Raw genomic sequence first — 24,910 nt, forward strand, 5'->3', positions numbered from 1 at the left:
TTACTTCTGGCAGTGCTTGGGGGACCATCGGGGATATGGGGGACCGAACTAAGGTCAGCCACATACAAGGCAAACAAACGCCCTACTCTCTGTATTATCGCTCTGGCCCTCTATCCTGTTTGATTTTAACCAAAGTAGATTTTAATGGAAATTAAAAAAATTTTTTTTTTCATGTCCTGCACAGCAAAATCTCTCTCTCCTCTTTCCATTCTTTTGAGGGTTGCCCACATGGTTAGCTGTGGTGCTCCCTGAGGCTTGCACATAAGGTGGTGGAGCTCAGCAGTTGGTGCTGCTCCTCACCAGGGTCACGCACCGTGAGTAGAGCTGCTTGCCCTTGAGCTTTCCTTTCCGGGGGTTCCTTTCTTAAGACACTAGCCCATGGGCCGGGGAGATAGTACAGTGGGCAGGGTGCTTGCCTTGCACTGGGCCGAGCCAGGTTCAGTCCCCCGAACCCTGCCAGGAGTCATCCCTGAGCCAGGAGTAAGTCCGGAACACCACCGGGTGTGGCTCTCCTTCTGGCTGTGTGCTCACCAGGGTCACACGGAGTGGCAGGACGTGTAGAGGCACATACACCTCAGTTGCCGTGTTTGCACTCGCTGGGCTGCGTGGGCTTGTGGGCTGGAGATCACACGCTCTCTTGTGTGTTAGGTGTGTGCCGAGCTGGGGACTGATGCACAGGCTCATGCTTGCCAGGCAGACGCTTTTGCCACAGTGATCCCCCGGGCCCTGTAGAATCATCTCGATTATGGTTTCCATAGTGTTTATCTTGTAAATTAAGGTACTTGGCCTCTCTTTTCTTCTTTTTTTCAAAACTGACACCATAAAGTTGTATTGAGGTTTGTCTCTGGCATGTTAGCATCTCTCTCTTTCTCTTTTTTTTAAATTTTATTGAATCACTGTGAGATAGTTACAAAATTTCATGTTTGGGTTACAATCTCACAATGATCAAACACCCATCCCTCCACCAGTGCACATTCCCCACCACCAATATCCCGGGTATACCCCCCCTTTCCCACCCTCCCCCTGCCTCCATGGCAGACAATATTCCCATACTCTCTCTCTACTTTTGGGGATTATGGCTTGCAACACAGACACTGAGAGGTCATCATGTTTGGTCCATTATCTTTTTTTTTTTTTTTTAGCTTTTTGGGTCACACCCAGCAATGCTCAGGTGTTACTCCTGGCTCTGCACTCAGGAATTACTCCTGGCGGTGCACAGGGGACCATATGGGATGCCGGGGAATTGAACCCAGGTTGGCCATGTGCAAGGCAAACACCCTCCCCGCTGTACTAACACTTCGGCCCCATGTTAGCATCTTAAACCCTCAAATCCCCTGTTATATTTGCTCTTGGAGGCCAACCACCACTGCAGAAGTCAGTTAGGGATGAGAACTGAGAGGGGGAGGTCAGAGTCCTTCGATTTCCATTTCCGAAATAATGGTAGACACGTGGCTCATGTCCTGAGCTGGGGAGGCACAGTTCCTTCTGCTGCTGTATCTGGAAGGGAGCTAACCTTTCGGCAGTTTTTATGGCAAATGCTAGGGCAGCTTGTGAGCTAATTAGAAGAAACCCTGATAAGCTAATGCCATGTTCTTGTGTCTCTTTCGTTTTCTGTGGAGGAGGCAGCTCCCCGACCAGCACCCCTTGTGTGGCTGGTCAGACGGTAGCCTGGGTCTCCATGGAGTGGATTGCCTTCTGTAGATGGTTTCTCTGTGGGTTCACTTGCAGGAACTGCACGTATGGCAGCCAGATTCGGTTCTCTTCCTTCAAAAGAGTTATCCTTCTCTGCTCATGGGCTTTCCTTCATAAGGTGACTGGTTTCCTCCTTCCCCTGTGTAAGTTGTATCAGCAAGTACAAGGGGTTCCATTGTTGGTGGCGGCATGACTTGGAGAAAGTGATGGGAGAACTGTGCTTGGAGGCTGAGAACGCCAAAACTGGAAAAAGAATTAAACACCAAATCGCAGTTTCAGTATTGTGAATCTGAATCCCAAACCCATTCATTCTAACGTGGCTGTCAGGGCTTTCTTCATAATGCTTCCCCGGCTAATAGACCCCCATCAGCCCTCTCGGTTATTGGTGCCAGTTGCTTCCTCCCCCGTTTAAGTGCTGCATTCTAGCTCCGTTCCTGCTGCGGAGGGTAAGTGCTTAGTGCTATTTACTTAAAACATTCTGGGTTGATGAATTACAAGCACTTCACTTTGGGTAAAGCTCATAAATTCAGCCCCTACCAAAAAAAAAAAAATAACAAGCTGACAGCACTTAGTCCTGTTTATAAAGTTCATACACATCTATCTTTGATCCGGCACAAGTCTATATTTATGAAATAGCACTGCAGCCTGTTACAGTAATGGGAGTGCGCAGCCACAAAGCAAGAGGCACTGTATTTCCACGCTCACTGTCATTATTAGCCCCTGCGCTTGAAGGGCATCTCGAGGACAAGGCCTGCGGAGGCCGAGCTCCCCTGCTGGGGCGTCCAGATCTGTGCTCCTTCCTGCCTCTCTTCTCCCTGCAAATCGCCTCTCTCGCTCTCCCCCCCCCTTCCCTTCTCCCTGCACAAGGAGCATCTGCCTCTTAGTCTCCTGTTTCTTCATTCGGCTGAGAGGAGGCAAAGCGCCGTATGAGGTGTGTGGATCTGTTGACCACGGGTCAGGTGCAAGGAGATGGGTTTAAGTGAACATTTAATCAGAACCGTACATTGTTCTATTTTTGGCCGTCAGTTCAGGAGAAATGACAAACCTGAACAAAAAGCTCCGTAAGAGGTATAAATGCCATGTCTTGAAAGACACGTGCTCTCGAGAATCAGGAAAGGAAATAATAATAATTTAAAAAAAAAATGAAGCAGCAGACCTCATCTGCCACTGGTCATAGAATCTTCAGGACCTGGCGGATGCTGTCATGGGATGCTTGTCTACTTGGAGTCAGTGACTGAGCAGTCCGATTCCTAATCAGCTGTGGAGAGCCCAAATTGTCATCCACATCAAGCCGAAGCTGCGTATCCAGTCCTACACGGAACGTTCAGTACTGCAGTTAGGATAATGATGCTGCGTGTCAGACACGAGAGAAGTGCAGAGAATACCACTTCACTTGGCAACAGCTTTGGACCCCAGTGCTAGACATGCTGGTCCTTGCAGGTGTTGTAACCACCCCTTCTTCAGCCTTCCCCAGGGGTTCATCTGCCACCTGGCTTTCAGGACCCTGTTCAGACAGCAGCTCCTCACCCCTGCTACCCCCGCCCCCCCCCCTCCGGTCTCAGTTGTGTTCCCACAGCCCTCTGCTCTGTTAGCCTTTACCAGGTTGCATTTTGCTATCCATTTACCTGTCTTCCTTGTCAGACATGAATAGGGACCGTGCCTTGTCCTGGATTCCTCATTTATCTCGGGTGCCGAGCACAATGACTCGGATGTTGTGGGTGCTCAATAAATGTTTGTCAAATGAGTGATAGCATGGTTAGCGGGATGAGAATTGATGGCGCCCTTTCTGATCCGTCATCCGTCATCCCTGGAGTGAGACCGGACTGGGAGGCTTTACCTAGTGTCACTTGAGATGATAGGGAGAGGAGGCAGGGCCAGAATGAATAATGACAGCCCTTTATTAAGTATTCACTAGGGGCCAGGCACTGTCTTAGGCTTTTAGAATGTATTAACGTACTTAATCCTGAGCTCAGTCTGCTGAGATGGGTTCTGTTTATTAGACCCATTCTGCAGTGCAGAGAAGTTCAGTAGTGCGCCCAAGGTCACCCAGTGATGGTGCTGAGATTCATGAGAGACGGACAGGGTTAGATAGTCATCTCCTCTCTGTGCCTTTTAGACTGGTTCTTAAAAAAAAAAAAATGATTCAGCCCTAAAACCCTGAGATATCCGTCCTATTTAATGATTTTGTTGATGGCAGGGAGACCTCCCAGCAGTGGATCGAACTTGGGACCTCACCCATGGCAAGCTGTGCAGTGCAGCCTGGACCATTCTGGAAGACAAAGGAATCGAATCTAGAAAGGGATTACTTATGTTTCACCCTTGGGAAAAAGGAGAAAATAATCCTTTCTAAGCACTGTATTTTGTGCTCCTCATGAGAGAGAGGTGGGACTAGAGAGCAGACAGGTATCTATAGTGTAGGGGGCCGGAGAGATAATACAACGAGTAAGACACTGCCACGTACGTGACTGACCCAGGTTAGATCCCCAGTACTCCATCTCCTGAGCCTGCAGGAGTGATCCCTGAGCGCAGAGCCCTGGCTGACCAGCGAGTGTGGCCCCCAAACAAAACAAACGAACAAAAGTGTTGGTTTATGTATTTATTTTTATTTCCCAACCTCATTTCCTTCATTGTTGTTGGTGCTGTAAAGCCTGGGCTTGCTCATCCCTGGTGGATAACGTATGTGCTCGCCCACTGAACTGCATGCTTGCTGAGATTTGTGCTCCTTAGGTTATGGTATTTGCACTCATGTTTACAGGGAGTTGTAGTCCGTTGAGTTGTTTGTGGCCTTCACATATCTTTTTTTTTTTTTTGATCACACCCAGCGGTGCACAGGGTTTACTCCTGGCTCTGCACTCAGGAATTACCCCTGGCGGTGCTCAGGGGACCATATGGGATGCTGGGAATCGAACCCGGGTCGGCTGCGTGCAAGGCAAATGCCCTACCCGCTGTGCTATTGCTCCAGCCCCCTTCACATATCTTTTTAATTTAATTTAACTTTTTGGCTTTTTTTTTTTTTTTGAGAGTTACACCCAGCGATGCTCAATGCTTACTTCTGGCTCTGTATTCAGGAATTTACTCCCAGTGGTGCTCAGGGTACCATATGGAATGTCGGGGATCAAACCGGGTCAGGTGTATCCAAGACAAATGCCCTCTTTGCTGGACTATCGCTCCGGCCCACACACATCTTTTTAAGTTGTGGTTACCAGGGATTGCGTCCTTTATGCACTCACACACATGTGGCTTCAGTGTGGCAGGAAATTGCTTGGGGCACCAAGGGCCACTAGGGATCACAGGTAGGCAGAGCGTCCAGGGTCAGGCTGGCACATGTGGTGGCATTGGGGATTTGACGCTAGGCCTTATGCTTTCAAGGTAGGTGTTCTAAACCACTGAGATAGTCCTCTGGGCCCCAAAGGATCTGTCTGGAATGATAATGTTGGCCCTTTTGGAAGCTCAGCAGTGTTGTCCAGTCCCTGTTTTTCAGTCAAACTGAACTGTAACGCCCCCCCCCCTCACTTTTGGCCTGACCTGGCAGTGCTGTGGGGTCTATTTCTGGCTCAGTGCTTGAAAGTCACTTCTTGGAGGTGCTCAGAGGGCTATGAGGTGCTGGAAATTAAACTCGGGCTTTATGCATGCAAAAACTATCTCCCCAGTCCTGAACAGCAATATATATATGTATATATATATATATATATATATATCCTGTATAGGGTTTATCTTATATTTTTTTTCTCTTGTGCATTTGCGTCCTATCTCCCCAGTCCTGAACAGCAATATATATATATTGCTTTTTTTAATCCTGTATAGGGTTTATCTTAATTTTTTTTTTTCTTGTGCATGTAGAACCTTTGCACTTGCTATTCTTTGCCTGAAACCTACTTTTCTGCTGCTTCTTCATCCTCATGTGTCTTCCTGCCTCCTTTCCTACCATGAGGATAGTTTTGGATGCAACATGGAAAATGCCTACTTCTCTATGAGAGTTTGTCCTGGGGCTCCCTAAAACTCTTGGATATTTCTAGATTGGCTTCCACAGGTAGCGTAGTGCTAAAAAAGACACCTGGAGTTAATTTTTCGTGTGTTTGGTTGGTCGGGCCACACCTGACTGTTCAGGGGCTGTGCCTGGCTCAGTGCTCAGGGCTCACTCCTGATCATGCCTGGGGGAGCATGTGGTGCTGAGGTTGGCCCCCCACCTCCACATGTAAGGCATGTCCCCCTAACCCACTTGAGCCTTCTCCCCAGCTCAGGAAGTGACTTGCATAGGAGATGAAGGTGATTTTCTCCTATTTCAGGCTCTGGACCTGTTCTGTGAGAACATTCATCTTTTTTCTTTCTTGCTTGTCTCCCTGCACCTGGGGTAGTGCTTGCACACAATGTGTATTCACTAAATATTTGCTGACAGAGTGAGTGCATGAACAGGGGTTAGTTTTGCTTGAGACGGTCTTGAGATTGGTTTTTGAGGTAGTTACGTCTGTTTCGTTGGACTGTCAATGTTTGCCATGTCTTATATGTACACAGCTGCCTGGGCACCATGGGGAATAGAGAAATGACTGATGCTGCTTGGGCTTTTTTTTTTTTTTTTTTTTGGTGGGGGTGGACGGGGAAGGGCATACCTGGTGATGCTCCAGGGTTACTCCTGGCTCTGCACTCCTGGCAGTGCTCAAGAGACCACATAGGATGCTGGGGATTATTGAATCCAGGTTGGCCACGTGCACAGCAGGCACCCTACCCAAACCTTGGTTGGTTGCATGTAAGACAGGTGCCCTCCCTAAACCTGGGTCCTGTGTGTGTGTGAGGAGGTGCCCTCCCCACTGTCCTGTTGCTCCGGCCCCCTGATGACTATCTTGTTCCGAGTCACCTGTAATGTAGGGAAACAGATGAACAGATACTTACCATGTCAGTGTGGTACGGCATCACTGGAAAAATCAAATCGGAGTGCTGTTACCTTCTGCATCGAAGAGGCGCTCCCCCCCACCTCACCCCCCAAGGCCACAGGAGTGCCTGGGAACTGCCCCAGCCCCTGGGCCCAGAGGGACTTGTTTAAAGAGAATCAGACGCCCAAATTAGACTGAGCAAGCTTCATGCAGTTGGCGGGGAAGGGCGTATTGAAAAGCACAATCTTGTTAAGGTAAACAACATGCTGTAGGTTAGATTTAACCCTGGAAAAAAACTTCTTAATTACTAAAGGATGGAACATCTTATTTTATAAATAGAGCTGAGATTTTAAATGTATTTAGGACAGATCTAACCGATTTCTTCAGATGACTTACCTTGTCTAAAATTCAATTGCTCATCTCTTACATCTTTCTTTTGTGGCACCACTGGGTACTCAAGCCGGAAATTGTGATCTTGGTCCTTTTTTTCTTTCATTCCCCACCGGCATTCCAGTCTCAGTTCTGTGACTCTGCCTCTTTTCCCTTTCTCAGACTGTCCTCTGTCCTCTCCTTCCTTTGTGAAGGGATTTGTTGACCTTTCTGCCCTTCTTCATTCTACCTCCTCCCCTTCATCCCATTCTCCATCCTGTTGATCCCTTCCCTCCCGGGTCCCGCTCGGCCCATCCCTGCTGCCTCAGTTCTGCTAGATGACTTGCAGCTCCCCTATAGAGATGATGGATTATATATATATATATATATATGTGCTTGTATAAATTCTTTAAAAAAATTTCTGTGTCTTGTGTTATTCCGGGCATGGCACATTTGGTTGTGGTGCTCATGCATTTGGTTGCATGGAACCCGAGTCGCCTCTGTGGCACCAGAAATCATCCTCAGCAGGGCTGGGGATGTACTCAGCTGTGTGTGTGTGTGCGTGTGTTGGGGGGGGAGTGTGGGGATGGAATTTGGGGCTCAGCATGTATTCTTCTGCACCACACTCCCTGGGTGCCGGGATGATGCTTGTTTATTTGTCCTATCCCCTTCCCATCTTCATCTAACTCTCACTTGTCCCTAAAATCTTTTTTGGGCCGAGTCCTTGCTGTGTTTCCAGCAGGGATCGTGCTTCCACCGCTCTGCATCCTTGTTATCTAACATCGGGTACCTGGGACATGCTCTCGAAATCCTGTTGAAGGAATAAATGAGAGGAAGTCAAGGCTGTCAGTCACAGTGAGTGAGTCAGGAGCCATGGCGGGCTCTTCCAAGAATGGCTCATATCTAAGGGTAGGAAGGGTGCTGGGAAAACAGTGAAGACTCCTTGGGACGGAGGCAGGCGAGTACCGGTGGGAAGCAAGACAGAAGGAAGCCAGCAGAGAAGGGAAAGAGGTGCTCGAGGAACTGACTTTTGCCACCCGATGGCCATGGAAAGGCCCGAGCCCTCCCCCCGCTTCAGCAGGCTGCCTTTAGCGTCTGTGACTCAGTGTTCCTCCATGTTCAAAAGGGGGAGAGGGCTACAGTCTCTCAGCCCTCCCGCTCATTTGCAACACTGCCATTCGACAATCCTCCGAGTCAAAGTTAAAAATCTAAGTAGGTCATTTTGAATTGGCGTGAGAATTTCTTCCCCTCTCCTCACTTTATAGCAGGCTCCATGGGAACAAATTCTCGGCTCTGAATTCAACAAAGACAGTTCTGTATTTTAAAAAACAAAGGAGTAGGAAACACAGAAACTGCATCAGTACAGTGTGTTGGAGGGTTTTCAGCTCCCAGGTCAGGACATTCTCGCCTCTCTCTTTCTCTTGCTCTTGCTCTTTAGATCTGTGTTTCTCAGGCTCGTCCCAGCCGCCTTCCTCTTCTTGCCCTCCCCGCCCCAGGCCCACCTGTTGGTCTCCTAGTCTCAGGTCGAGGCACCCCCATTTCTGTGATTTTCACCTGTGGCTCCCTTGGGATATGGCTGCTTTAGATGCTCTGCACATCTATTCGGCACTTGCAGAAGCTTCTGGTGCCAAAGCCTGGCTCGGTCACCGGCGGGAGTTATGGCCGACGAGGAGTCCTTACCTCGATCTTCACGCCCTTGGGTGTTTAACTTCTCCAAGTTAATGTCTTTTCTTTAGTCTTCCATTATCTTTCAGCAAGGTAGTCATTTGTAATTTATATACTATGTACTGGCTTAAAATAGAGACAAGAGGATAATCAGCATCCTGAAGCGTCTGGTTTTCCAAAATAACATTTCTTCAGTGAAATCTGCCTGTAGGAATTAAAAGCTGATGTGAATTTAAAAATCCTTCACTGGGCCAGAGGGAGAGCTCAACAGGCCGAGGGCATGGCCTGCACGGGGGAGACCCAGCCTTGCTCCCCAGAACCCAGAGCTGGGAGTAGCCACTGAACACTGATGGCTGTGGCCCCTCCCCCCCTTTTTTTGGTACTGGACTAGGGGTGTGGCTTTGTGGTAGAACTCTTACTTTGCAAGTGTAAATCCCTGAGTTAGACCCTCAGCAAGGTAAAAGCCCTTTGTCTTGGGCAAAGGGCGTAGTGGCCATGCTTTGTATGCTTGAGACCCAGGTTGGTGCCCAAAGCACCTCAAGTTGAATAGTTTCTGACAGCAACAACAACAATAACAACAACAAAGCCTGTTGTCCTGTTATTAGATTGAGAAGTGGGTATGTTAGGCAGCATTAAGGGGGGAAGGAATATTTTCATTTTTGTTTTGTTGTGGGGCCACCCTGACAGTGCCTAGGGCACCCTGAGCAATCCCTGAATGCAGAGTGCAGGGTCAGGAGTAAGTCCAAGCACTGCCAGGTGTGGCTCCCCGGAGGGAGGGAAGGAAGGAGGGAGGGAAGGAGGAAAGTAAGGAGGGAGAGAAGGAGAGAGGCTGGGAGGGAGGGAGAAAGGAAGGGAGTGAGGGAGGGAGGGAGAGAGGGAGGGAGAGAAAGTCAGTCAAATTTCAGCAAGGAGGCAGGGCAGAGCAGATAGGCATCCAGAAGATAGGGCCTTGGGGAAGGATAAAAGCCGAAGAATTTGTTCTGTTTTTTTTTTTTTTGGACCACACCCGGCGATGCTCAGGGATTACTCCTGACTCTGCACTCAGGAATTATTCCTGGTGGTGCTTGGGGAACCATATCGGGTGCTGGGGATCGAACTGGGTTAGCCTCATGCAGCCAAGCACCCTCCCCACTCTACTATTGCTCTGACCCCAAACTAAAGACCATTTCAGCCACTGGTCTTGCTGCAGGTTGGTGTCTTTCCCACGATGGCCGCTTTGCCCTCTGGTTGAGGCTACAAACGGAGGGAAAGAACAGGCTTTCCCGTGTAGTGCCTCATGGAGAATGCGCTGTTCATTCATGCATATTAGAAATAGAAGGCCTGCTTGAAAAATCCCCTGTAGAGTCAGCAAAAGCCAATCAAACATCAGAGGTCTAGCTTATGTTTTCCTTCTGGATCGTCTAATAAGTCTCTAGACCCTAGTTTCCCCCATTCCTTTTCATGATGCCTCTTCATTGGTGTAGGTTTCTGATGAGGACTGAGAAGGGCAGATGCTTCCGTTGTCGAGCGGTTTTGCTTTCCCAGGGTCTGAACCCTAAGATCATGCTTTTTTTCTTTGATTCTAGTATCTTTTTTTTTTAATATATATAATCAGGGTTTTTTTTTTTGGGGGGGGGGCATGTTGGGCCACACCTGGCTATGCTCAGGGGTTACTCTGGCTCTGCACTCAGTAAACACCCCTGGTAGTGTTCAGGGGACCATGTGGGATGCCGGGGATTGGACCTGGGTTGGCTGCGTGCCAGGCAAGAACCTACCTGCTGTGCAATCTCTCTGGCCCCCTCTCTCCTTTCCCTTCGATACTGTTGCAGTGGCAGGGGTGTAGGAGACCTACCACAGTTGGGTGTCACACAGGTTTGTACTCACTGAGATTTGTGCTCCTTTATTTAATATTTTTCTGTGGGGGGAGGATTTGGGCTCCACCCTTAGCGGTGCTCAGGGGCTATTCCTGGTTCTGTGCAGGAGTGACCCCTGGCAGTGCTCAGGGGATAGAGTTGTGGCTGCCCACACAGCCACAGATGAGGCAAGTGCTTCACATACTGACTCTCGCTGTGTGCCCTGTCTGTGTTCCTGTAGTTGGAATTCTCGCACACATGCTCACCAGGGGTCTCACTTGAGCCGAGGCACACAGTTACGTGTGTGGTGCTTGCCAGGGGTCACTCACTGTCGTGCTCACACATGCTCGTCAGGGGTTGCACTTCCTGGCCATGGCACTTACACACCTTTTTAGCTGTGCTCACTGGGGGTTGCCAACCCCCTCGCAGCACTTGAAGACTATTCCCAGCTCTGCTCTGTGATTGGACTCCATGCTGGGGCGACCACACAGTGCCACGGAGCAAACCTAAGCTTCCTGCATGCTGGGCATTTACTTAATATACTTAACCTGCTAAACTGTCTGTCTGGCCTCAGACCCTCTTTTTGTCACATTATACACACCTGGCTATGATGCAGCCAGAAATCATCTGGCAAGCTGGGGATCTTTGTTTCTGTCTTTTAAAAGGACTCTGTAGAGGCCAGTGAGATAGTACAGTGGTTAGTACATGGCCGAGATGGGTTTGATCCCCAGCAACCTATATAGTCCCCCTGAGCACAGCCAGGCGTGATCCCTGAGGTCAGAGCCAGGAGTAAGCCCTGAGCACTCTTGGGTGTGTCTCTGAAACAAAACAAAAACAAAAAGATTGTGTAGGAGAAGCACACTAAAGTGTATTGGGTTATTATTTGTCCCTTGCATTTAGATATGAGTTGGAAATTGCTTAGTGTGACTGTAGATGGGTCGTCTTCCAGACCTCAGTCATACATACGTGGTAAGAGACCTGTACGGACAGACTGGGCATTATGGTTCTTTTTCCTCCATGATTTATGACTTTGGTTATAATTTCCTCTCATATTGCTTTTCTTTTTTTTTTTGACACACCTGGTATTGCTAAGGAGGCATGCCTTCTGATGTTTGGGGCACTGTGTAGTACCAGGGATTGGGACCAGGGCTCTTGCATGAAAAAGCATGCACTCCAGGGGCCAGAGCAATAGTACAGAAAGTAAGGCACTTGCCTTGCATGTGGCTGACCCAGGTTCCATCCCCGGCATGCTGCACCAGGAGTGATTCCTGAGTGCAGAGCCAGGAGTAACCCCTGAGCATCGCTGGGTATGGCCCAAAAACAAAGAGAGAGAGAGAGAGAGAGAGAGAGAGAGAGAGAGAGAGAGAGAGAGAGAGAGAGAGAGAGAGAGAGAGAGACAGAAACAGAGACAGAGACAAAGACAGATGGAGAGACGGAGGGGGGGGAGAGAGAGAGAGAGAGACAGAGAGAGATGGAGAGATGGAGAGGGAGAGAGAGAGGGGGGGAGAGAGAGAGAGAGAGAGAGAGAGAGAGAGAGAGAGAGAGAGAGAGAGAGAGAGAGAGAGAGAGAGAAACCGAGAAACCCCAAAAACTCCCAAAACAAAAAAAAGCAAAGCATGCCATCTAGTCGGCTGAGCTATTTCCCTGGCCTCTCATTCTTTTGGGGGAGAAGGGGCTTGGGGCCAGGCCTAGCAGTGCTCAGGTGCTGTTCCTGGCTCTGTTCTCAGGAGATGCAGTGCTGCCAGGGACTAAACAAAGTTGGCTGCGTGCAAGGCAAGTGCCTTAACCCCTGGGCTATCTCTCTGATTCTTCTTCTCTCTCCCTCTGTCTCTCTCTGTCTCTCTGTCTCTGTCTCTGTCTCTGTCTCTCTCTCTCTGTCTCAAGAAAAGGGTAGAGATTGAAATGATGGCTTAGCAGATAGGGTGCTTGCATGTGGCCAGCCCAAGTTCTATCACATGGCACCTCATGTGGTTTCACAAGCCCCCCAGAAATGATCCCTGAGCTCAGAGCCAGGAGTAAGCCCTGAGCACCACCTGCTGTGGCTCTAAAACAGAAAACAAACCAACAAATTAAGGAAGAGGTTGAGGAGGATGTAGTTCAGTGGTAGAACCTCCCTTGCATACTTGAGTCCCAGGGTTTGATCGCTGATGCTAGCAAAAAAAAAAAAAAAAAAAAAAAAAATTCTTTTTTTGAAGGAGAATTGATATATAAGATATAAGTAGACAACAGTTTTATACCTTTGTGTTAGGAGATGAACACAGTAAGTCTAGTTAGCATCTATCTTATATAACAATAATTTTTTTTTCTTGTGGTGTGAATTTTTTGGTATTGTTTTGGGGGTCATTCCCAGTGGTGCTCAGGGTTCACCCCATGCAGTGTTGGGTGGTGGTGGGGGAACCATATGGTGCCAGGGTTCAAAACTGGGCTTTTTTGCACACAAAGCATGCACACTAATTCTTTGAGCTATCTTCCCAAATCTTCCTCCCTCCGCTATTTTTCTCTTTTTCTGCAGTACCTTTGATTGAACTCATGCACGCAAGGCATATGCTTTACTGCTGAAAACCATCCCTGTACCTAAATAATGTCTTAACTAGCCTTTTTCCAAAGGGCCAAGTTATGATTTAAAAAAAAAAAATAGCAACCAGATTTCAAGGAAATTGTGTCCCTAGAAGAAGGCCATCTTCCTGGGTTTGCACCAGAGACTAGGCTCTCCCAAACGAGGCTGCTTATTTACCAGCGTTCCTAAAATAGCAGCTTTGGGGATATGAGGATCTGTAAGGAACTGTCCAAGGGAGGTATTGTGTATGCTTTGCAGTGATTAAGCCATTAAGCCCTAATTGGTATTTTCCCACTCATGGTTTTGTGTAGGAAGCTTTAAAATTAGTTAGGAAGGCTGTGCTCACCGGCCATGTTCGTGTCATCCCCAGGTCTTCGGATCTGAGTGAGGGAGTTCAGAGAAAAGGGCTTTTGGGTGAACGCGTTGTATCCTCTGCTCACAGTGCCCTTCCCTGTTGGCGTGTTGTCTTGCAGATGAAGTGGAAAGGGAAGGACCTGTTTGACCTGGTGTGCCGGACGCTGGGGCTTCGGGAAACCTGGTTCTTTGGACTGCAGTACACAATCAAGGACACCGTGGCCTGGCTCAAGATGGACAAGAAGGTCGGGTGGGGCCTCCGTGGGACCGGGGTGGGGGTGGGTGCTGGCGGGCCCTCCTGGGGTTGGCCCTGAACCTGTGCAGAGATTATTTGCGCCTCCTGGAGTGTCATGTAGCAGAGAAAGGGGCCAGTGCTGAATTAAGTCATGCAGAAAGCAGGCCCTGGTAGTGCTCCCCAGCCTCCTCCTCACAGGCTCTTCCGGACAAGCCGCAGCAGCAGCCAGGCATGGCCCCGCCGCCCCGGCCCCTTCCCCGGGCTGCTCGCTCTGTTGCCAGGTGCTGCTAATTACGGGGCCACTGGTCAGATTTTATGTTATTTCTGTGATATGATCATTTATATTACTATTTTTTTTTTGGAGGGGGGCAAACTAGGCAGCCCTCAGAGAGCTATGTGCTCTGTGCTCTGTGCTCAGAGGTCCTTCCTGGCACTGCCTGGGGAACCGTGTGTGGTGCTGAGGATTGAATCAGGTCAAATGCATGAGTGACAAGTGTCTCGACGCCTCTGTGCTATCTCTCTGACTTTCAAAATAACATTTTTTTGGGGGGGGGCTGGTCCTTGGGCCACATCCAGGTCTTATTTCTCTCTCTATGTAAGGGATTATTCCCGATTGCCTTGGGAGACACTATGGGCTGCCAGGGATCAAATTTGGATTGGCTGTGTGCAAGGCAAGCACCCTGTACACTTTACTGTTGCCCTGCCCCCCTCCAAAGAATTTTTTATTTTTGCTTTTTGGGTTACACCCAGCGATGCACAGGGGTCACTCCTAGCTCTGCACTCAGGAACTACCCCTGGCAGTGCTCAGGGGACCATATGGGATGCTGGGAATCGAACCTGGGTCAGCCACATGCAAGGCAAATGCCCTACCCGCTGTGCTATCACTCCAGCCCTCCAAAGAAATTAAAAAAAAATTATTTTATTTAGTTTTTGGGGGGCTGGAGCTATAGCACAGCGGTAGGGTGTTCGCCTTTCACGCCGCTGACCCGTGTTTGATTCGTCCGCCCCTCTCGGAGAGCCCGGCAAGCTACCGAGAGTATCGTGCCTGCACGGCAAAGCCTGGCAAGCTAGCCGTGGCGTATTGGATATGCCAAAAACAGTAACAATAAGTCTCAATGAGAGACGTTACTGATGCCCGCTCGAACAAATCGATGAGCAACAGGATGACAGTGACAGTGGTTTTCGGGAGGCACACCCAGAGATACTCGGGCAATTATTGCTAGCCCAGTGCTCAGAGGGCCATGCAGTGCAGAGGTGTGACCATTGAACTATCTCTACCCTCAAGTTTTTTGGTTCTTTTGCAGCACCAGTAATTAAACCCAGGTCTCGTGTGCCATGCCTGCTCTTCACTGTTGAGCCACATCCCTGGCACTCAGTACATTTTATTTATTTATTTTTTGGTATTTTGAGTCACACCCAGTGATCCTCGGGCTAATTCCTCGCCCGGCTCTCAGGAATTACTCCTGGTAGTGTTCGGGAGGTCATAGGGGATGCCAGGATCGGACCTGGGTCGGTCAGACACCCTACTCGCTGTACTATTGCTCTGGCCCCAACAGCAGAGTAAATTTTAAATCATACCTGACTGTTGGCCAAATGGCTGTTAGATGGGGGCATCAGGAGCCTTGGAACCTGCTGCTCAGAGGAAGTAAATTATGACACATGTTAATGGAGCCTTGTAGCTGTCACATGGCATGTTTATGTCCTGAAATGAAATTCATTCTGGAGAGCAGATGGTTCAGGCTTTTCAGGGGGTGGATGAAATTGTTAAATTAAAGGGAGTGTGGTTTACCAACTGTGCTGAAGTATTTTTTTTTTTGGCATCTCTAGTGGTTTCTTGAAACAAAGGGTTACCGTGATGGACATGTTAACTTTTCTGTTGCTTTGTTAATGTATAGAAGATTGCATAAAAATCTAGTCATTATCTCTAAGCTCCATTCTCATCCATGGATATATGTGTTGGAGCCAAGCTGCAAGAAAAAAAGAATAAAAGGAAGATTCTATTACATGAGAAAAAAAAAATAAACCTTCAGCATGTACTATAAAAGCAAAAAGGGGCCCAAGATCAAACCAGAAATTTTCTCTGTCACCTCGAGAGCATTTTTGCCTTAATAACCTTAGCTCCGGTTAGTCCTTGGAGATATTGATTAATTTGGTTCAGAAGCACTATGTGGAGTGAATATTGCTTGTTACAGATGGTTTTGTGAATGCTTAAGACTATAGACTCACAACCTTTGGGGAAAGTGATGAATTTAGAGGGAGAAAATACTTATTTATTCCCTGCAAGATTCCTTGACGGAGGCATGGGAGTAAGAGTTGCCGACGTAGCTTGTGTTTTGTTCTGTAATACCGCAGGTGCTGGATCATGATGTTTCAAAAGAAGAGCCAGTCACCTTTCACTTCCTGGCTAAATTTTATCCTGAGAATGCTGAGGAGGAGCTGGTTCAAGAGATCACACAACATTTATTCTTCTTGCAGGTACAGAAGTCCATGCTATTCCCTTCTCCTCCCCCTGTGCGTGCACTCTCTCTCTTATTCACACACACACACACACACACACACACGGACACACAGACACACAGACACACAGACACACACACAACACACTCTGAGAGAGCCGCAGGTATGACTGCAGAGGTAGCTCAGAAGTTGACTACAAATGTTTTCACATTTTGAAAATGTTCCACCGCTGGAAAGTCAGTCCCTTGGGTTCTGAAATGAAAAAGCTTTCCGAATGAACAATACTCGAGTGATGAGAATTGGCGTCAGGTTAAATTGCAAACATGGGATGGTAAAAGAATAAAGACGAGAAGCTATCTAACCTAGAACTTCTCCAAGATGGATTCTGTTTTCATCTCACTAACTGAAAAGTGCTCAGTAGTCTCAAAAGAGAATCTGGTGTGAGGCCAGAGCTATGGTACAGCGGGTAGGGTGCTTGCCTTGCATGCAGCCACAGCCCACCCAGGTTCAACCCCTGGCACCCCATATGGTGCCCTGTGCACCGCCGGGAGTAACGCCTGAGTGCAGAGCCAGGTGTCAGCCCAGACAAAAAACAAAAGAAGAGTAGTTCTTTCAGAAATTCAAAATCTGTTTTCACTAAGTCAAGACTTCAGAAATCCACTGAGACTTGGTTTCCCCACTGTGTGTGGTATAACATGAAACATTGTGTTTCACGTTATTCTTCCTCTCTAGTAGTTTTTATTCTTCCTTGTTCCTTCAGTTGAGCGGACGCCCCTTAAACGCATGACTCATTGAGGGCACAGCAGGCATTCCGTAAATTATTGCTCGCCCAAACCGAAGAAATTAGGAACTCCATAATTAGGTTTGTAAAGACAACTAGTTGACCATTTGGAAGTACGGCGAGAGAGGGTTAGTGTGAGCATGAAAACCCTACTATTTTTGCTTGTGTCGTTTTGTGTTTCCCTGTTTTTCTGGATAGCTATAGTGATTGGCACCGGAACTGCTTGTGTGCCCAAAGGTGCCCACTGTTGTTGATGGGGAAGATCGCAGTAGGAGTGTTAATTACATGATTTCCCAGAAGACGTATGGTCTGTCATGTAGTCCTCCTGTAATTACTTTGAGCCTCAGATTATTTCATTCAGTAAATACTGAGTTTAATGCAATAACCCCCCGAATACATTCTTTTACGAAAAATGTTTGCAAAAGAAATCTCATCTGGGGGCTGGAGCACTAGCACAGCGGGTAGGGCGTTTGCCTTGCACGCAGCTGATCTGAGTTTGATTCCCAGCATCCCATATGGTCCCCCGAGCACCTCCAGGAGTAATTCCTGAGTGTATAAGGCAGGAGTAACCCCTGTGTATCGCCGATTATAACCCAAAAACCAAAAAAATAAATAAATAAATCTCATCTGGCAGGGGTGCACAGTCAGTGAGAGTACACAGGGTAGGGCTCTTGCTTTGCACACAGTTGACCTTGATTCAGTCCCCAACCCTCATGTGGTCTCCCAAGTCTAAGTAGGAGTGATCCCTGAGAACAGAACCAGGCGTAAATCCAGAGCACAACTGGGTGTGCCCACCTTCCCTACCAAAAAAGAAGAAAAACAAGGTGTTTGTATTTTTTCAAAATTCCTGACTTAAATTAGAGGATTCTAATTCTGCAGATCACATACTCCTTGAAGGAAAGGGCTAACAAATGAGAAAACAAAACAAAAGAAAGAAAAGAGAAGAAAGAAACCTCACTTGTGACCAGAGACATTAACACTCTTGCATGCAGCAGAACCTGGTTCAATCCCTGGTACCTCATATGGTCCCCCATATACTTCTGGGAGCAATCCCTAACCAATAGTTGGCCAATAGTTGGGAGTAGTTCCCAGCCTTTCTCAACTCCCCCCACCAAGAGGTCTTATCTATCTATCCTTCTATCTCTCTCTCTATATATATACTCTTCCTTCCCTAGCATTTTTTTTTTCTTTTTGGGTCGCACCCCGTGATACACAGGGGTTACTCCTGGCTCTACACTCAGGAATCACTCCTGGTGGTGCTGAGGGACCATATGGGATGCTGGGAATCGAACCTGGGTCAGCTGTGTGCAAGGCAAATGCCCTACCTGCTGTGCTATCGCTCCAGCCCCCTTCCCTAGCATTTTTCATGTCCAAAGGGAAGCCCTTTATGTGTTGGCTTTTTTTAACCACTGAAAAGAAGCCCAGGATTTAGAAAGTTGTACATTTTGCAATGAGACCTTATAATGAACCGTTCGACCGCAGGGTGCCCTGATGGTGTAGAGACAGCTTTCTTGTAAGTGCTTGGCAGCAGTGCCTATCCCTCATGCAACTTTGGCTTGATTTTTCTTCATTCTGAAATGCTGGAGCGTTTTCGTGGCTGAGCAAGACAAAATTTACTACTTTTCTGAATCTGGCGACTGTTGACATCTGTGCAAAGACTTGGCTTTCCTGTTGGTTTTTTTTCCTGTGTGCCCCCACATCGCACAGCTCCCTTGACTCTGTATCTGGAACATCACACTCTGCACCATTTTAAGAAATTAAATGCAGTGAATTATGTTAATGCAGTTGTATGGCGTAAGAATTATATTTCCTGGACCTCACACGCGCTTAAAAGTTAAATCAATCAAACTTATTGCTTCCTTTTTTTCTTTGAGCAATCATATGGAAAGTGGTCTTCCCCCCCGCCGCCCCCCGCAGTCTTAGTTCTGTGGTCTTACTGGCTTTGGTCTTGTAGTAAGACTTAAAAGTAGATTCCATTTCCTCTCGTGCAGCATGTGCCCAGCAGGGGCTGCGTCTGCAGTTACCACTCGCCCTACTCCTGACACTTCTCGAGTTCACAGCTCTCCTCTGTCAAGCCCAGATGTCAGTCTTTCTTTTAACTACAGCGATTGTTTTTCCCCCCTCAGTATTTGATCAAGAGCAGAAGGGATAAGGGGTTGTATGCATAGCTGTCTTGCCAGGAACTCCTTAGCCACCGAACTCTCAGAAAGAAGAGAGTGCCCTTTATCAGAAAATCATTAACAGACTGGGTTGGCGGCACCCCGAAACCATCTACCGTGACTAGACTCCACACTCTTGTCCACACACACCATGGGCTCAGGCCGCCCTTGTTTCCTCTTTCAGGTGAAGAAGCAGATTTTAGACGAAAAGATCTACTGCCCTCCCGAGGCTTCTGTGCTCTTGGCGTCTTACGCGGTCCAGGCCAAGGTAGGTTCGAAGAGGAGAAGTGTGTTCTTCTTGAGCATTAACGTCCCACACGGGATCACTCCAATCCTCCCTTCCTTTGGATTTTCTAGACTTCAGAAAAGTCTGGAAAGTGAGTGGTGGGGGAACTCGTGGACTTGCAGAGCCACTATCACTACTCCAACTTCCTCTTTTTTTTATTAAAAAAATTTTTTTTTGAGGGGCTGGAGTGATAGCACAGTGGGTAGGGCATTTGCCTTGCACGCGGCTGACCTGGGTTCAAATCCCAGCATCCCATATGGTCCCCTGAGCACCGCCAGGGGTGATTCCTGAGTGCATGAGCCAGGAGTGACCCCTGTGCATTGCCGGCTGTGACCCAAAAAGCAAAAAAAAAAAAAAAAATTTTTTTTTTGAGGAGCTTACACCTAACAGTGCTTAGGTCTTATTCCTGGCTCTGTGCTCAGGAATTACTCCTACTTGGGGGAATCTTATGGGATGTCGGGGATCAAACCCCAGGTTGGCCCTGTACAGGGCAAGCGCCCTACCCACTGTACCATTTCTCCAGTCCCTCCAGCTTCTTTTTAGTATTGTGTGTGAAAGAGAGTGTGTATGATTGTGTGCAAGTGATAAGTGTATAGCTTGGCCAGTTTATTTGCTGTATAATTTTATTATGCACATGTGGTTAATTACATTTACTTGATTAATTTGTCTTTATTAGCCAGGAAAAGTGAATTATGGTCTCCACATATGGCTTTAGGTCAGAAAGGCCCACATCCTTATTCCAAACTCATCTTAGGACCGCATGCTAGAGAATGTCTGACTGATGGCTGTGCACTGCAGGCTGTGACACCCACTGAGTCTATTTGTGCTGTCAGGGTAACTAGAAGCCATTCATCGAAATCACTGTGGGCCAGGAGTGCTACAGAGGGAGGGAGGGAGGGTGGGTGCTGGTGGTCTGCTTTTGTCCTCCTGGTTTATGTAAGACCAATTTCAGGGGTAGCCCTGGGGGCTTCTTAGCTTTTAGACTGACCCCTCTAATCAAATAACCTCTTTTACTTAGTTCCTGTATCCTGCCTTTGACCACAGCATAAGATGATAAGATGATACCCCACACACACACAGTTGGGGAACATTGATGCCTTTTGTGATTTTTTTTTTTTTTTTGCCACACCCAGCGATGCTCAGAGGTTACTCCTCACTCTGCATTCAGGAATCAACCCTGGTTGATTGTGTGTGCCCAGAGGACCACATGGGATGATAGCGATTGAATCCAGGTCGGCCACGTGCAAGGCAAGCACCTTACCCGCTGTACTGTCTCTCTCAGCCCTTTTTGTGATTTCAAGCATAGTCTTTTCAGTTATTATTTTCCTTTTTAGTTAGAAGTACCCATAAAGGTGTCCATTTCCCTGTACTGTTACAAAAATTAATGACAGTCTTAACATCCTGACCCCAGAGCCAGAGAGATATAGTACAGTGGGTAGTGCATTTGCCTTGCACATGGCTGACCTGGGTTTGATCCCTGCCACCCATCTGGTCTCCAAGCACCGCCAGAAGTAATTCTTTTTTTTTTTTCTTTTTGGGTCACACCCGGCAATGCACAAATGCACAGGGGTCATTCCTGGCTCATGCACTCAGGAATTACCCCTGGCGGTGCTCAGGGGACCATATGGGATGCTGGGATTCGAACCCGGGTCGGCTGCGTGCAAGGCAAATGCCTTACCCGCTGTGCTATCACTCCAGCCCTGCCAGAAGTAATTCTTAAGTGCAGAGGCAGGAGTAACCCATGAGCACCTCTGGGTGTGATCCCAAACCATCCCCACCTCCAAAAAATAAACAACAAATTGTTAGCCCAAAAACATTTTAAATCCACTTTTTCTGGGTTGCTGAATATAATTTCAGATCACACCCAGAAACTCACACGTCTGTCTTTTTGGTGGGGAGGATGGGGTGAGGGAGTGTACATTCAGGTCAGACTAACAGAGCTCTTGTAGTCACCTTAATCCTTTGACGACTTAGCTGGTATTACTGGGAACTCTGTATTTATCTGCTCTGAGGAGGGATTTGTTGACTGTCACAGACTGACATGGAAGGGAACCCTCCTACTGATTGTTCCAAGGTTATCTGAGCAATCTTGGGGAAAACTCAGGGCAGAGGGCCAGAGAGATAGCCCAGTGGGCTAAGAGCATTCATTATGTGGGGGACACCTGGTTTGGTTCCCAGCAACACATAGTTCTCTGAGCACAGTGGGGACCAACTCCCTGAGCACCAAATAAGCAAAAAACACCAAGCAAATAAAAAACAATGGACAGAAATACAGGGGTTTGGGGGGCTTGTTTTTGTTTTTGAATCATACTTAGCAATACTCAGGGCTTACTCTTAGCTTTGTGCTCAGGGGTCACTCCTGGTGGTGCTCAAGGGACCATATGAGGTGCTGAGGATTAAACCCAGGCCAGTCACGTGCAAGGCAAGTGCCGTACTGGCTGGACTGTCACTCCGGCCCCCGGACAGTATAATGTCGCCCCTTTTCGGCAGCAGGTAGTCCTCGCTCCCTCTGCCTGTGTGCAGGAATTGCTTACTACAGTGCTGGGGGACCAGGTGATGCTGGAGATTGAACCTGGTCCTCCCGAATGCAAAGCACGCGCTCAGGCTGTGGAGCTGTCTCTCTGGCCCTTAACATTGCCTTTTGTGCCTCCCTTCCTTATTCCACTGCCCTGAAAAATGTACTTGAGAAAACAGAAAGTGGGCCCTGATTCAACTAAAACATATGCTTCCTTTTATGCTTTGATTAAGAATATTAATAACAGGAAAAAATGTGTCCTTTCAATCAGTATCACTCTGACAGTGATGAAGCCGTCATTGTCACTTTGATTAAATCTGAGCACTTCCTGGCTCCTAGCAAGAATCCCTTGGAGCAGCTTCCTCCCCTGCTGGGTGGAGGCCTAACCTTCCAAGGACACCACTTTTCTTCGAAGGGCTTGTCTTCAAAGTCTACATTTCCTTTGCGTGGATTTTGGGTCACAAATTCAGAGGCCACCTGTGGAAAAAAACAACAACTTTTCAGGGAACCAGCAGCTGTCTGCCTCAACAGATTTCACTGTAGGAAAGCCCTACTAATTTGGATCCTACTAATTTAGTGATAAAAGTGAGTCACAGACAGCATATGTGGTTCATATGGAAGAGGATGTTCTAACTTTTTTTTCTCTTGTGCTAAATTTCAGGATTTTGTAAAGGTAATCTATGGTCCCTAGGCTACATTTCATGGCCAGAGAGATAGTCTAGCAGGTAGCGCACTTGCCTTGCACATGACTGACCCAGGTTCAATCCCCAGGACCACATAACACAAAGCTAGTGATAAGCCCTGAGCACTGCTAGGTGTGGTCCCAAAAGAAAATAAAACAAAAATTGACAAAATATTTTTTTACTGTAAGACCTTATATACCTGTATTTCAGTTTTACAAAATGTTTTAATATGAATATTTCATGTAATACAGAATAATATTTCTGTAAACCATAGCTTGAGAATATTATGCCTATTTTGTTGATGAGGAATTTGTTTATTTATTTTGCTCTTTGTCTTACAGTTCACAGTGCACAGCAGTCCCTCCTGGCCTTGCTTAGGGAGTCATATAATGTTGGGACTTGAAGCTAAGCCTCATGCATGCAAAGCATGCCCTCCAGACCATTGAACTCTCCCTGGACTTCCCTCCCCCATTTTTTTGTTTCATTTGGGGGCCATACCAAGTGGTGCTCAAGAGCTTTTCCCAGTTTAATGCTCAAGGGTCATTCCTCACAGTGCTTGGGGGACAATATGTCTTGCCAGAGATTAAACCTGGGCCTCTTGCATTCAGAGCACACACTCAGCTCATTAAGCTCTCTCTCTCTCTCTCTCTCTCTCTCTCTCTCTCTCTCTCTCTCTCTCTCTCTCTCTCTCTCTCTCTCTCTCTCCCAGTCCTCTTCAGTGGAATTTGTAATCTAGTTTCTTTTTCTGTGAGGGGTACCACTCTCCGCTCAGGGCAGCCAGCACTATACCTAATGGTGCTCCCAGTGCCAGGGTTGAACCTAAGGTCCCAAACCAAACGTGCAAGGCATGTGCTCTACCTTGGAGTCGCTGTCCGGGCTCCTGCATTGCACTTTTCAGTGAAGAAGGTTTGAGTAGAATGGGAGTGGAAGTATGGGTTAGGATAGAAGCCTGATTGGCCTTAGTCAGCACTTCCCTTTTCTGTTCCTCATTTTCTAATGTATATCAGGGAGGTCTCTGGGGAGCGCTCCCTGCCTGCCACTAAATCCCAGATTTATTTCCGGTCACATTAGTCCAGACTTCTCAGTAAATCAGACCGATTTCCTTCCATTATATTTTTTTTTTTTTTTTTTTTTTTTTTGCTTTTTGGGTCACACCTGGCGATGCACAGGGGTTACTCCTGGCTATGCACTCAGGAATCACCCCTGGCCGTGCTCAGGGGACCATATGGGATGCTGGGATTTGAACCCGGGTCGGCCGCGTGCAAGGCAAACGCCCTACCCGCTGTGCTATCTCTCCAGCCCCCCTTCCATTATATTTGCTTTTTTTTCTTCCATAATAACCGTTCTGAAACAGAGAGGGACTTTGGAAATGTGGAGAGGAAAGTGAATTAAGCTCATTAACACATGGAATATAATTATGCACAAATGAATTCATTATAATATTTCAGCTGTTCATATGATATAGACACAGTTAATTCCAAAGCATAAAAAAACAATTACCCTCAAAATATAAATACAAGTATTAATCACATGGTTCAGTTAACAAGAACCATATTTCCTGGTTGCAGTATGAGCTGTGTTTGAATCAAAAGTTTGGACTGGTTTTTTTTTTAATCTAGTCACCTGATGTGTCTAACCATCTTGAAATGTTTTGAACCACCTGTTGGATTTTATATATTTATTTATTTATTTTTGCTTTTTCGGGTCACACCTGGCGATGCACAGGGGTCACTCCTGGCTCTGCACTCAGGAATTACCCCTGGCGGTGATCAGGGGATCATATGGGATTTGCTGGGAATCGAACCTGGGTGGGCAGCATGCAAGGCAAACGCCCTACCCGCTGTGCTATCGCTCCAGCCCCTATTTATTTATTTATTGCTAGTTAATTTATATTTTCCAATTCCTCCCCCCCACTCACACACACCCATATTCTTTATATAAACACTGTGGTTTACAAAGTAGTTCACGATGGTTTGTTACAGACATTCATTATTCAAGCACCAGTTGCACCACTATTATACCTTCCCCACCTGTTTGATTTTTTATTAACAATTTTGTGTTTGAAATGTGTTGGAGTTGGGGACCAGCGAGTGGGTTGTTGTTTTTGTTGGTTTTTTTTTTGTTGTTGTTGTTTTGTTGTCGTTGTTGTTGCATATGGGTCATACCCAGCAGTGCTCAGGGTTTACTCCTGGCTCTGTGCTCAGGGATCATTCCTAGCAGTGCTGGGGGACTGTATAGGGTGCTGGTTATCAAATCCAGGTCAGTCACATTCGAGACAAATATCCTACTTGTCCTACCTGACTGACCCTCTTAGAGCTCTTTTAAGCAAATTAGTGTTAAGAATGCCTGTTAAGAAACTGGATTCATGGGGGCTGGAGCGATAGCACAGCGGGTAGGGCGTTTTCCTTGCATGCAACTGACCCGGGTTTGATTCCTAGCATCCCATATGGCCCCTGA

At 47.4% G+C, this 24,910-nt stretch overlaps 1 protein-coding gene across 3 annotated transcripts in view; it reads left to right on the top strand.

Annotated features, from left to right (window-relative positions):
* NF2 (NF2, moesin-ezrin-radixin like (MERLIN) tumor suppressor) overlaps nucleotides 1-24,910 on the top strand; it is a 100,949-nt gene that overhangs the window by 25,961 nt on the left and 50,078 nt on the right. For all 3 annotated transcript variants that reach the window (XM_004615530.2, XM_055146806.1, XM_004615529.2), the window contains exons 2-4: nucleotides 13,457-13,582; nucleotides 15,925-16,047; nucleotides 19,154-19,237. In XM_004615530.2, coding sequence (XP_004615587.1) covers nucleotides 13,457-13,582; nucleotides 15,925-16,047; nucleotides 19,154-19,237 — 333 coding nt within the window. The remainder of the gene's footprint in view (nucleotides 1-13,456; nucleotides 13,583-15,924; nucleotides 16,048-19,153; nucleotides 19,238-24,910) is intronic.

Source organism: Sorex araneus, chromosome 9, assembly GCF_027595985.1.
Source record: "Sorex araneus isolate mSorAra2 chromosome 9, mSorAra2.pri, whole genome shotgun sequence".
Classification (NCBI taxonomy): domain Eukaryota; kingdom Metazoa; phylum Chordata; class Mammalia; order Eulipotyphla; family Soricidae; genus Sorex; species Sorex araneus.